The sequence below is a fragment of the Bubalus bubalis genome, chromosome 2 (genome assembly GCF_019923935.1).
Source record: "Bubalus bubalis isolate 160015118507 breed Murrah chromosome 2, NDDB_SH_1, whole genome shotgun sequence".
NCBI classification, from domain to species: Eukaryota; Metazoa; Chordata; class Mammalia; order Artiodactyla; family Bovidae; genus Bubalus; species Bubalus bubalis.
Window position 1 is genome coordinate 6,385,811 of NC_059158.1, and position 14,116 is coordinate 6,399,926.

Here is a 14,116-nt window from a genome sequence, read left to right on the forward strand (position 1 = left end):
AGTAAATGCTGAAAAGTTGGTACAAACTGATAAGCTGTTTAATGTCCTGTTGCTTCAGATTACACAAAAATTAAACTGAGATTATTAATAACTCAAAAGTCATAAAGTCATGTTTCCTACCCTAATAGCCTTAAGGATAATTTGACCTTAAAGAATTCTCTATTACATTGTGCTTTAAGCAAAATTAATGTCATTTTTAGAAACAGGTTACTCTCCTGGCTACCGATGTTGGTAGCACCATTCGTTAATCTGCAGTTAACAGTAAAGCACTTTTTAATCCTGCCTAGACTTTATTTTCTGAGAGATAATATATATTTCCATATAGACAGTATGCTTCTGGAATCAAATCACAGTTAAGTAAACAATGAAAGTTGCTAAACTTCTTCTGCTTTTTTCATACAAGTCAGACTTAACCACTAATCAGAATAACAATTATTTTTTGGTTTAATTATAAAATCTTAATTAACAATAAAGACTTAACCTTAGCATTTTCGTTGCCAAAAATATTTTAAAAATTAACACCGTGTGAATAAATAAGACAATCTCTTTAAACCTCAAGGCAGGATTACTGATGCAGGCAGACTGAGTTATTAAACACATTCTAAATTAAACGCCTCTATGAATTTTATACTGAAATATATTGTGATAGTTTTGCATGCCAAATGTGACATTTTGTATTTCAGATTCATCTTCTGTAGTAATTTTGGAAATGTCATACAAACAAAGATTTTGTCATTTACCAATGGAATTACTATGCATGGCCGCTTAGCCATCTTTTGCTGGCTCTCGTGGTTGTTTCAAGTCAGCAAGCCATAAAAAATCTTTATCTCTCTGAAACACAGCAATTTGGAAGATAATCGAATGGTGACTAGGGGGCAGAAATGCCAGTCTGAGGAATTATACCACAATCTCTCTTGCATTTACAACCTTCCTCAGAGCGACTGTCAGCAGAGGAGAGAGGGGAGATGGAAAATTCATCAAATGTCAAGCCTTGTCTCATTTGCATGGTGGCAAGTCGGCCTCATTGTCTAGGGAGAACCCAGCCTGGCTCCATGGACCCAGTTTTGAGGAATTCCAGCGGCTTGGAACCTTTTAGCAATTCTATTTCAGCATAGAACCCTCCTCAAAACGAGTTATTAAGACTTGCTAGGGACGTCCCTGGAGGTCCAGTGGTTAAGACCTCATGCTTCTACTGCAGGGGGGTGTGGGTTCAAGCCCTGGTTGAAGAACTAGGATCCCACATGCCATGGGGCTGGGCCAAAAAGTAAAGGAATTAATTAATTTTTTAAAGACCTGCTAGAACTCCACTTATCTAAAGGGTGGGCCCTGCAAGAGGAAAGGCACAACAAGAAAGGGAGTCAATGAAATTGACCTTGGATTTAACTTCTTTACATCAGAGGGAAAAAGTCTCCGGAAACTCACCTTCCAGCAGGGCCAAGGCCACACTGCTCCCTTTGACGGGTGGGTTACTTCTGGGAGGGTACCAAGCTTGGCTACGCCACCTGCTTCACAAACATTTGGATCTGCAATTATTCCTTGACTTGTAGTTCTGTAGCGGGTATAGTAAGAGGGGAAATGAAAAGAAGAGAAATTGATGATGGCAGATAGTGGAAAAGTTCGCCTTTGATACAACACACAATCTGATGTATCCCTTGCACCTTTTCTCAGAATAACAAGAGTCAGAGAAACACCATGCCACAGTGGATTCAAGTAGGGAGGTGAGTCATTTTTTAAATGAAACCCTATAAAATATGTGACTCTCTGTAAGAGGAGGGCATGGCAGCCGACTCCGGTACTCTTGCCTGGAGAATCTCAAGGACGGGGGAGCTTGGCAGGCTACAGTCCATAGGGTTGCACAGAGTAGAATATGACTGAGGCAATTTATCATACACGCATGCAAGTGTTCCAATTCCTGGGCCAGGAAGATAACCTGGGGAGGAAATGTCAACCCACTCCAGTATTCTTGCCTGGGAAATCCCATGGACAGTCCACGGGGTCACAAAGAGTCAGACACGACTTAGCAACTAAACACCCACATATGAGCTAAAGATCTTCCAACAATTAAAATATGACTTGTTTTGGAAAGCACCAGATCCAATACTTATAAAATGTGTTACCACTTCCTTTTCTATCACCACCCCTTCAATCTTATGAATTGTTGGAGAAACCATGGGGAAGAATTATTTAAATAAGTGAATAGCTGATATGACATAATCTTTTTATTTTTTTCAATACAATGTCCAGAGATCAAAATCTATCCATGCATGCTAAGTCACTTCAGTCATGTCCCACTCTTTGTGACCCCATGGACACATGGAGTCTGCCAGGCTCCTCTGTCCATGGGATTCTCCAGGCAAGAATACTGGCGTCTACGTTGAATCTACGTCTCTTACGTCTCCTGCATTGGCGGATGGGATGTTTACCACTGTGCCACCTGGGAAGCCTTCAAGATCTATGTCTAGCTTCAAAATGTTCCCCAAGTGTTTCCTCCTATTAACATTTACTGGCTTGAACTGAAGTTCTTCTTTATCACCTCTTTTTTTTCCTTCTTTCTTTTTTTTTTCAATCTTCACGATTCCTAACAGCCAGCATTTCCAAATTAATTTGAATTAAGAAGGATCTTGCATTTCACTTCTCCTGACTTCAGCTTAATTCCAAGAGCAGGGCCATCTGTAACAATGACAGCCCCTCCACCAAGGAAGGGCCTTTTTGGGTCTCACAGCTGATTTAGTTTCCTGGGATAGAAATGATCCCCCTTAATTTAGTTAGAACTACATTGACACGAGAGCTCATTAGTACCCCCATTTGCTGGCAATTCAATTTCAAATTAAATACACTTTGTTGTAAATTTTATTACTTTTAAACTACTGTATCTGTTGTCTGTAATGGCCCTATTATACAGTTATGAAGGTAAACCGATTTCATTAGTAAACATCAGACATGTTATATAAACCACCGTGAGATGTTTTCCTCAGTTTCTTTCTTTGTTCCGGTGGCAAAAAAAATGTAAAGCCCTCGTGAAATATCCTAAAAACTTAATCTAAAGAATTATATACTGAATTCATGATAATCATCCTAAGGGGGGGTAAGAAAGCAGGGTTCTCAGTTGTAACTTGCGTTCTTTGTAATTAAAGAGTTTCTAAAAATACCTTCCTTAGTTAAAAAAGAATGCGACGCACATCAAAAGGTTAATAAACAGCTTCAAGAGGATGCCAGCTACCTAGAGATAAGTCTAGGGGTTTGTGGCCCCTTGGAGTCACCATACTCTAGACCAGGAGCCAGACATCACCTTACTTTTGAATCAGGACTTGTAGTACAGTGTTCCTTTTTCTCCTGTATACAGCTCTTATTATCAATTTTGTAATTATATAAATATACATGCATGATTGTGCACTATATAAAATCTAATTTTATAAAAATACCCCCATCAAAGTCACTCAATAGTCCTCAGCCCAGAGATAAACACTGGTAAAATACTGAGGTCTATTCTTCACAGCTAGGGCTTCCCTGGTGGCTCAGTGGGAAAGAACCCTCCTGCCAATGCAGGAGACGTGGGTTCAATCCCTGGATTGGGAAGATCCTCTGGAGAAGGGAATGGTAACCCACTCCAGTATTCTAGACTGGGAAATCCCATGGACAGAGGAGCTTGGTGGGCTACAGTCCATAGGGTTGCAAAGAGTCAGACACGACTGAGCAACTGAGCGTGAGAATTCTTCACAGCCAGGTAGCAAGACTCACTGTTTTTTCTTTTACAAAATGAGGCTGATGCTGTAAATACTTTGTAACTTGTATTTCTCACTTTGTGCATTATACAGATTTTCCAGGAGATTAATTTTGTTTAAGTACAAATTTTTAGCAATGACTTACTATTTAATTTTAAGTGTCTACCATAATTTATTTAAATAATCCCTTGTTGTTGGATATTTAGGTTAGTTCAAATTTTCATGACCATAAGTTAGCCTATAATTAATTTTCTCTCGCATATAATGTGGGGCCAACGTCCCTGGCTATTTGGGGATAAAGTCCAATCACTAGAAATGTAGCATGTAGTAGGTATGCTTGTCTATACCTTCTTGAGTGTTGGAAGGAAACCTCAGCAATATGTAATCCTGCCCATATGGCCTATTTTTTCAAGTACTGAATAATATTCACAGACAGGAGTCAGATGATACTTTATTTTCACTGCTAGTAGGATTAAGAGTTAAGTAAAATGGCAATGAATAAACAGCACTGGGGTATAACAAGGTTTCCAGCCTCCGTGCTGTTGACATTTTGAACCACATAATTCTTCGTTGCCCTGTGCATTATGGAATGTTTAGCAAGATGCTTGTCCTCTGCCCGCTAGATGCTGTTAACAGCTTCCCCCTAGGTCCAGTCATGACAATCAAAAATATCTCCAGTTATTGCTAAATGTCCCCTAGGGGCAAAATTGATCCCTGCTGTGAATCACAGTATTAACTAGTGTTTATTTAGTGTTTCTCATGCTCAGAGCACTCTTTGAAATGCATCATATTTATTATCTCATTTAACCCTTAAAATAATCCACCAAGGTATTATTATTCTTGCTTCACTGATGAAAAGCTGATGCTAAGTAAAGTTCTCTCCCTCAACATCCCGTTGGAGGTCACATAGTCAAAGAGGGGGAGGCCCAAGCTTCCAGAGGAGACCATCCCTCCTGAGAACCTCTGAACCTGTACCTACTGCTCCTGCACCTCCTGATCTGAGATGCAGGGGCAGAAACTGCCATGTCCCAATCTTAGAAGCTCCCACCCTGGATCAGGATTTGGGTAGTCTCTGAAAGGCTGAAATCCCCTCCCTAAACTGTCCTATATGAACGAAAAGGCACAGATACATCCCAGGAGGAAATGGGGTCATGGATCTCCCAAACCGGAACCTTAGGGTGAATCAAAGTAGGGGGTATGCCCATAATTAGTCCACACCAAAAGGAACAAACAAGAAAATAAAACACATTAAATGTACCACTAAGGGAACATACTTCTCAAATGTTCTGTTGCTCTTTAAACATGACATAGGAATGTATTCGCCGAGTCCCTCCCCGTCAAATGTCAAATCCTGCATGAAAGAAAACAGAAATGGGAAAAAAAAGATATTCAAAATGTACTTGAACATCTATGTAAAAGCTGGCTTTTCCAAGACCAGGGTATGCTGACTCTTAAAGGTTTAGGTTCCAATATGAACACAGGGATTATACCAATGGTAGCCACCTTACGGATTTCTCAGGTGGCTCAGTGGTAAAGAAACCACTCGTCAAGGCAGGAGATGTGGGTTTGATCACTGGGTTGGGAAGATCTCCTGGAGGGAAAAAACAGAAACCCACTCCAGTACTCTTGCCTGGGAAATCCCATGGGCAGAGGAGACTGGCAGGCTACAGTCCATGGGGTTACAAAACAGTCAGACAAGACATAATGACTAAACAACAAACAATAAGCCACCTTATTATGGAATCTGAATTTCCTCAGTCTCCTTAGTTACTTTTTGGCCAAAAAGGTAGAGAGAATAGTGAATGATATAACCAGAAGATGGAGAAATGCCTTGGGGATACCAACATAGCTTTCTTTGTCTCTTTCTATTTCTCTGTTCTCTCTCTCTGTCTCCCTGTCTCTGCCTTTCTCTCTCTCTCTCTCTCTCATACACACACCCTTTAATAGTACAATTTAATAAGACAGAAATGGATACGTGGCTAGATATTTAGGATGCTAGCGATGTTAATATAATTGTGATCATATAATTTATGATTCAGTCTGGGACATTTTGAAGTCAAGGGGAGATTTTAATTATTCTGGGACAACAGGCATAACCCAGAACTGTCCCTTGAAAACTGTAATATATAGTAATCCTATGAAAACATTCCTCCAGATGTTCTGAGAAGGTACCATACAGGCAAATATCAACGTATTGACTGAAAATGAATGAGAGGGAGGGAACTCGGGATGGAAGCCACAGCCCTTTTATAACCTGATCCTGGAAATGACATTCCATCACTTCTTCTGTATGCTATTGGTCATACTTGTACAGTGTCAGAGGGAATTACACAAAGGTATGAACACCAGGCAGTGGTGGTTAAAAAAAAAATGGCTGCCACTGCAGGAGACAAAAGAGATACAGTTTCTATCCCTGGGTAGGAAAGATCCCCTGGAGGAGGCCATGGCAACCCACTCCAGTATTTTTGCCTGGAGAATCCCATGGACAGAGGAGCCAGATGGGCTACAGTCCATAGGTTTGCAAAGAGGCAGACCAACTGAAGCAACTTAGCACGCACGCACGCATGCTTGAATAACAGAAGGCTAGAAGCATGCTTCTACAGTGATTATGAAGTCCAGACAAGTGTTGGAAAGTCCTTGATTAAGCCTCAAGATCTGAGAATAACCCTGTGGCTCTCGGCTCTGTTCTCTGGACTCTTGGTGTCATCTTCTGGATAGTCCTTCCTTTTTTCATGAAAGGTAGCATGTGCTTACTTCTCAGCGATTTTCTAACCCTGTTTCCTGCCAGTAGAATTTTGGAATTCAAAGACCTCTTTTTATTTTGTCCTCTCTTTGTTCTCTTCAATCAAAGCAGGTGATTTCTCTGCTCATGTAATTCCACCTAAGGCTTTGTTGGTCTTCCATTAATCTTAGTGGATTACACCTTATTAGACATTGATGACTTTCGCTATGTTCTTATTTTTTAATGGCATAATGAAGGTTAAATTTTTCTGACCCTGCATGCCCCTTACAAAACTAACACAGTCATTTGTGAATTCCCCTCTTCTAAGGTGTGTCCACTAAGGTGTCCAGTCATTTCTTATAATGAAGCTGCCAGCAGAAAATGGCCTTTAGTAAAAGACTGGCACCCATAATGCTCTGCTTCACCGATCACTGCTAGAACTAGTCAGGGTAATTGGAATCATGAGAAGAAGTTTATGTATTTTATTTCCGACTTGATCTTTTAAAATATTGAAAATTGAGGTTAGGTTGTCAGTGTGGAATGTTTGGTCAAGGAGTCCCAAACAACATGACTTCATGATTATTACCCTAAATTCAGCATAATTTAAGTATACTGCCTTAAAGACATAATTTTTGAGGTTTTGTTTTTTATTTCTCTAAAATAGTCCTGCTTCATTAGTTCTCTCTATTGAACTGATCCAAGAGAGGAAAATATAGTTGGAAAACCTGTTAGTCCACTTAAGAACATGTTTTTAAAACATACATTTCAAGAGGGAAGGATTAGACACCAGAGTCTCTTATGCATACTCTCTGTTTGAAACTTCTTCATGGATATTTCCTACTTGTGAAAGAAAAAACTAAACACATATAAAATCATTGTCATGTGGTCATAGTAATACTTTAAAGGCTCTTCATCATCTTAGCAAATTTGTTATATCTGTGAAGTCTTATTGAACAGTAAAATGGGATGGAGTCATAGCTAATAATTTTTTTAACCTAAACTAATACATATTTTTTTTCTGAAAAGAACCTGAAGCATTGAATCTAATATATGTATTAGGTTTAATATATAATATTCTGACATATATATATATTAGATTCAATGCTTCAGGTTCTTTTCAGAAAATCTTGATCAACCTGTGATACATTTTTACATGAAATATATATATACACATATATATTTTAAAGTTGGAAAGGACTTTAAATATGAATTATTCAGTTCATTATGTACATTTTCTTCTTTCATATTCACAAAAGTTGATGATGTAAATTTTAGCCCACACTAAATACCTCAGGAATATTGGAGCTAAGAGGCAACAAGAGGAAAAACACATTTTAGATGCTGAAAAGCCATTTACTAGGCAGTCTTTTTACTATCAAAAATACTTTTTTACTTCATTTCCTGAAATGAAGGTACTTAATATAAAGGAAAAACAAGTGTTTGGAGAAGCTTGTTTTAACATTTATAAATTTATAGATTTTTTTCTATTAGCAGTATATTTATGGGGATTTTGAAGCATGCTTGTTCTTTTTTTGACTCTATAACTGTCTCTCCCTTTGCATGGAGGTCATTCATCTTAAGGTTTCATGATCATTGTGTATTGCCTTCATTAACAATTTCATTAACAATTCTTTCAGGAAGGAGGTTGGTGGGTTACAGTCCCCCAACCATGGACAGAGGAGCCTAGAGGGTTAGTCCATGGGGTTGCAGAGTCAGACATGACTGAGCACACACATGCATGTGTGTGTATTTGAAAATCTAAACTAAAGGCATTAAAGCAAAATTAACATGCAAAATGCACTCAATAAGCTCCTTGGCTTCCAATTCATTACGTAATAATCTCATCAGATCTAGGACGGCAGAATCACAGAAAAAGGAATGTCCACAGTTGCATTTCTCCAAAAATAATTAATTAATTAATTCAACTTTATTGATCATCCTCTTGGGACCCTGAGTGCATTAAAATTTTAAGCAATAATTCAAATGCTCCCAGCTCATTCATCTTTGTTAGCTGAACTGTCAGAAGTTGTGAGAACTATTATTAATCCCTGTTTTACAGACTGAAAACAAAAAGCTACGTCATAGAGATGTTAACTTGCTCAAGATGACTTAGTAGGATGTGGAAGGCTGTCTACCCCCAGAGCTGTGCTCTCACCTGCATGTCACACCTCCCACTTCTATGTCATATCACCAAATATCATTTCTAAGAACCTCTCCTAACAGAAAAGTTAATCCAGAAGCTAAGCTATAAAAATGAAAACAGCACACTAATAATAACTGACTTTTATATGGCACTTTATTCAAAAAAACATAGAAACTTTTTCTCCTTTCTAGCACACTAATAATAACTGACTTTTATATGGCACTTTATTCAAAAAAACATAGAAACTTTTTCTCCTTTCTAGCACACTAATAATAACTGACTTTTATATGGCACTTTATTCAAAAACACATAGAAACTTTTTCTCCTTTCTCTTTCACAATATTATGAAGGAAGAAGGTGAGGATCGTCCCCATTGTTTTCCAGATAAGAACACTGAGCTACAGGATTCATTTCGATATTTGGCAAAACCAATACAATATTGTAAAGTTTAAAAATAAAATAAAATTAAAAAAAAAAAAAGAACATCTTCAAACAGGCTGTGCTTAAGATCACACAAGTGGAACGTGATGTAACAGGATTCCCAGTCAAGCACGTTCTTTTGTAACTTGGTGAATTTCTTTCTTCTGTTTTTATCACACGGCAGAGAGCCCACTTGTCTGGCTTATAGTTTTGAAAACAATAGACTAAATGTCTTCAACTGTTTTACCTAAAGATATTTTGACTGATTCCTACATGCGTTCCTATTTTTCTGGTTAATCCACATCTTTCTTCAATCTAGAGATACTGGGACAGCCTCACAGAGACCAGCCATTCCCTTCCAGGAATCAAGCCTGGGATGGCTCAATTATCACTGCCTCGGGTGGTACACTAAAGATGGATAAAAACAGAACAGCACTATCATCCAAGGAAACAGACCACCCAAGAACTGACATTCACAATTCATCTGTATACGTTTGTTTTTAAAAAAAATTAACTCATTGCTAAAATCACAAGGCCAGTAATTCATGTGTCTGTTGACTATTGGATTCATAAATGCATCTGGTAAAGAATCTGTCTGCAGTGTGGGAGACGTGGGTTTGATCCTTGGGTTAGGAAGATCCCCTGGAGCAGGGCATGGCTACCCACTCCAGTATTCTGGCCTGGAGAATTCCAAGGACACAGTCTATGGGGTTGCAAAGAGTCGGACACAACTGAGCGACTTTCACTTCACTTCACTTCATAAAATAAAGCAAAATTTAAAGAGCAAAGTACCTTATCTCTTAGAGTCAGCTGCTACTGTGTTATTGCTGACATATCCTGGACTTTGCTCTCTGCTCTGTAATTTCCTGAACTTTCTTTTACCTATGCTGCCTCCAGATGTTGGTCTGACCTAGACTGCCCAAACCCTTTGGCAAGCTCAAAAACCAACAAAACTGTCTCCTCCTACTTGAACAACATTAGTATTATACTACGAGATTTCCTCCTGTTTATATTCAACCTTTAGTGTATAGCTAGTCAACAACAAGTCTCCAGCTATTTTTCTCCAATACTTCCTTTATTCATTACCTCTTTGACACTGGAAATGGGAAATGCAAACAGAAAAATTATGTTCCAAACTTCATCCGTCCTCCATCACTGCTTCCCTAAATGTGTTTCCACTCTTAAATGATTTCCTCTCAATCAAGAAAAAGTAAATAAGACATCAAAGGAGAAATTGAAAAATATGTTGAACTAAATGATAAAACATAACATCTCTAAATTAGTGGAATACAGCCAAGAAACACAGAGAAGAACATTTACAGCCTTCAAAGTCTACATTGTAGTGAAGACTACCCGAGTGCCTGAACCTGAGCAGCTTGGACCTGGGAGGTACAGGCAGCCGAGGGCCGGCCACGGATGGTTCCCGGCGGAGCAATCTAGAGCCTGAGCAGTGTGGGCAGGGAGGCTACACTTGCCATGAGCGGGGGGCAGACCCAGTGTGGCTGAGGCACTGCGAGCGCACACCAGTGTTATTTGTTTGCAGCGTCCCTCCCTCCCCACAGCGCGACTGAACAAGTGAGCCTAAAAAAAAAAGTGTCCACCACCATCTCCTTTGTGTCAGGGCGGAAACCAGACACTGAAGAGACCAGCAAACAGAAGAAGCTATAACAGAGGGAACCGCCTTGGAAGCTACAGGCAATAGATTAAAACCCTGTGGTTAGTACCGACTTCATAGGAAGGGGCCTATAGATCTTGAGAAATATAAGTCGGACCAAGGAACTAGCCGAAAATGAACTGAACCCACAATACCCACAACAAAACTAGAGAAAGTTCTAGATATATTTTTACTATTTTTATGATCATTCTTTCTTTCTTTCTTTTTTTAAATTTTTTAAAGAATTTTAAGTCCTCTATCATTCCTTTAATTTTCACTTTTATAGCCTACTATTACTTAGCAAAAAAAAAAAAAAAAAGACCTTTTTTTAAAAGCAAACTTCATATATATATTTTTTATAATTTTTTTGACTTTTCTTTTTTTCTTCTTTAACACTGTATTTTTGAAATTCCAAACTCTACTCTAGATTTTTAATTTTAGCTTTTTGGTATTTGTTATCAATTTTGTACCTATATTTTTTTTTAATAATTTTTGTGACTTTTTTTTCCCTCTCTTTCTTTCTCTTCTTTTATATAACATTGTATATCTGAAATTCCAGACTCTACTCTAGATTTTTAGTTTATGGTTTTTGGTATTTGTTATCATTTTTGTACCTATATTTTCTTTATAATTTTTGCAACTTTGTTTGTTTTTGTTTGTTTGCTTTTCTCTCTTTTTTCTTCTTCTTCTTTTTTAACATTGTATTTTTGAAATTCCAAACTCTAGACTTTTAACTTTTGCTTTTTGGTATTTGTTATCAATTTTGTACCTATATTTTCTTTATAATTTTTGCGACTTTTTTTTGTTATTTTGTTTGTTTTTTTCTCTTTCTTTTCCTTCTTCTTTTCTTTAACATTGTATTTTTGAAATTCCAAACTCTACTCTAGATTTTTAATTTTTGATTTTATGTATTTTTTACCAATTTTGTACCTTTAAGAACCCAATCTTCAGTACTCATTTTTCACTAGGGAGCGAGATTACTGGCTTGACTCCTCTCTCTCCCTTTGGACTCTCCTTTTTCTCCACCAGGTCGCCTGTGTCTCCTCCCTAACCCCTCTCTACTCTACCCAACTCGGTGAATTTCTGTGTGTTCCAGATGGTGGAGAACACTTAGGGAACTGATTACTGGCTGGATCTGTCTCCCTCCTTTTCATTTCCCTCTTTTATCCTCCTGGCCACCTCTGTCTCCTTCCTCCTTCTTCTCTTCTCTGTATAACTCCGTGAACATCTCTGAGCAGTCCAGTTGTGGAGTACACATAAGGAAGTGACTACTGGGTATCCCACTCTCTCCTCTATTGATTCCACCTCATCTCATTCAGGTCACCTCTAAATCCCTCCTCCCTCTTCTCTTCTCCATGTAACGCTGTGAACGTTGTGAACCATGTGAACGCTCTGGGTGACCCTCACGGTGGAGAAACTTTTCATCTTTAACGTAGATGTTTTATCAATGGTGCTGTATAGAAGGAGAAGTTTTGAAATGACTGTAAAAATAAGACCGATAACTGGAAGCAGGAGGCTTAAGTCCAAACCCTGACTCCAGGGAACTCCTGACTCCAGGGAACGTTAATTGATAGGAGCTCATCAAACGCCTCCATACCTACACTGAAACCAAGCACCACACAAGGGCCAACAAGTTCCAGGGCAAGACATACCAAGCAAATTCTCCAGCAACAAAGGAACACAGCCCTGAGCTCCAAGATACAGGCTGCCCAAAGTCACCCCAAAACCATAGACATCTCATAACTCATTACTGGACACTTCATTGCACTCCAGAGAGAAGAAATACAGCTCCATCCATCAGAACACCGACACAAGCTTCCCTAACCAAGAAACCTTGACAAGCCACCTGTACAAACCCACACACAGTGAGGAAACGCCACAATAAATAGAACTCCACAAACTGCCAGAATACAGAAAGGACACCCCAAACTCAGCAATTTAAACAAGATGAAGAGACAGAGGAATACCCAGCAGATAAAGGAACAGGATAAATGCCCACCAAACCAAACAAAAGAGGAAGAGATAGGGAATCTACCCGATAAAGAATTCCGAATAATGATAGTGAAATTGATCCAAACTCTTGAAATCAAAATGGAATCACAGATAAATAGCCTGGAGACAAGGATTGAGAAGATGCAAGAAAGGTTTAACAAGGACTTAGAAGAAATAAAAAAGAGTCAATATATAATGAATAATGCAATAAATGAAATTAAAAACACTCTGGAGGCAACAAATAGTAGAATAACAGAGGCAGAAGATAGGATTAGTGAATTAGAAGATAGAATGGTAGAAATAAATGAATCAGAGAGGAAAAAAGAAAAACGAATTAAAAGAAATGAGGACAATCTCAGAGACCTCCGGGACAATATTAAACGCTACAACATTCGAATCATAGGGGTCCCAGAAGAAGAAGACAAAAAGAAAGACCATGAGAAAATACTTGAGGAGATAATAGTTGAAAAGTTCCCTAAAATGGGGAAGGAAATAATCACCCAAGTCCAAGAAACCCAGAGAGTCCCAAACAGGATAAACCCAAGGCGAAACACCCCAAGACACATATTAATCAAATTAACAAACATCAAACACAAAGAACAAATATTAAAAGCAGCAAGGGAAAAACAACAAATAACACACAAGGGAATACCCATTAGGATAACAGCTGATCTTTCAATAGAAACTCTTAAAGCCAGGAGGGAATGGCAAGACATACCTAAAGTGATGAAAGAAAATAACCTACAGCCCAGATTATTGTACCCAGCAAGGATCTCATTCAAATATGAAGGAGAAATCAAAAGCTTTACAGACAAGCAAAAGCTGAGAGAATTCAACACCACCAAACCAGCTCTCCAACAAATACTAAAGGATATTCTCTAGACAGGAGACACAAAAACGGTGTATAAATTCGAACCCGAAACAATAAAGTAAATGGCAACGGGATCATACTTATCAGTAATTACCTTAAACATAAATGGGTTGAATGTCCCAACCAAAAGACAAAGACTGGCTGAATGGATACAAAAACAAGACCCCTACATACATTGTCTACAAGAGACCCACCTCAAAACAGGGGACACATACAGACTGAAAGTGAAGGGCTGGTAAAAGATTTTCCATGCAAATAGGGACCAAAAGAAAGCAGGAGTAGCAATACTCATATCAGATAAAATAGACTTTAAAACAAAGGCTGTGAAAAGAGACAAAGATGGTAACTACATAATGATCAAAGGATCAATCCAAGAAGAAAATATAACAATTATAAATATATATGCACCCAACACAGGAGCACCGCAATATGTAAGACAAATGGTAACAAGTATGAAAGGAGAAATCAACAATAACACAATAGTGGGAGACTTTAATACCCCACTCACACCTATGGATAAATCAACTAAACAGAAAATTAATAAGGAAACACAAACTTTAAATGATACAATAGACCAGTTAGACCTAATTGA

At 38.4% G+C, this 14,116-nt stretch overlaps 1 protein-coding gene across 2 annotated transcripts in view; it reads right to left on the bottom strand.

Moving 5' to 3' along the window:
- Positions 1-14,116, bottom strand: part of LOC102395523 — a 377,402-nt gene that overhangs the window by 190,847 nt on the left and 172,439 nt on the right. For both annotated transcript variants that reach the window (XM_044926869.2, XM_044926862.2), the window contains exons 8-9: positions 4,997-5,073; positions 1,423-1,549 (exon numbers count right to left, since the gene is read on the bottom strand). In XM_044926869.2, the coding sequence (XP_044782804.2) occupies positions 1,423-1,549; positions 4,997-5,073 (204 nt within the window). The remainder of the gene's footprint in view (positions 1-1,422; positions 1,550-4,996; positions 5,074-14,116) is intronic.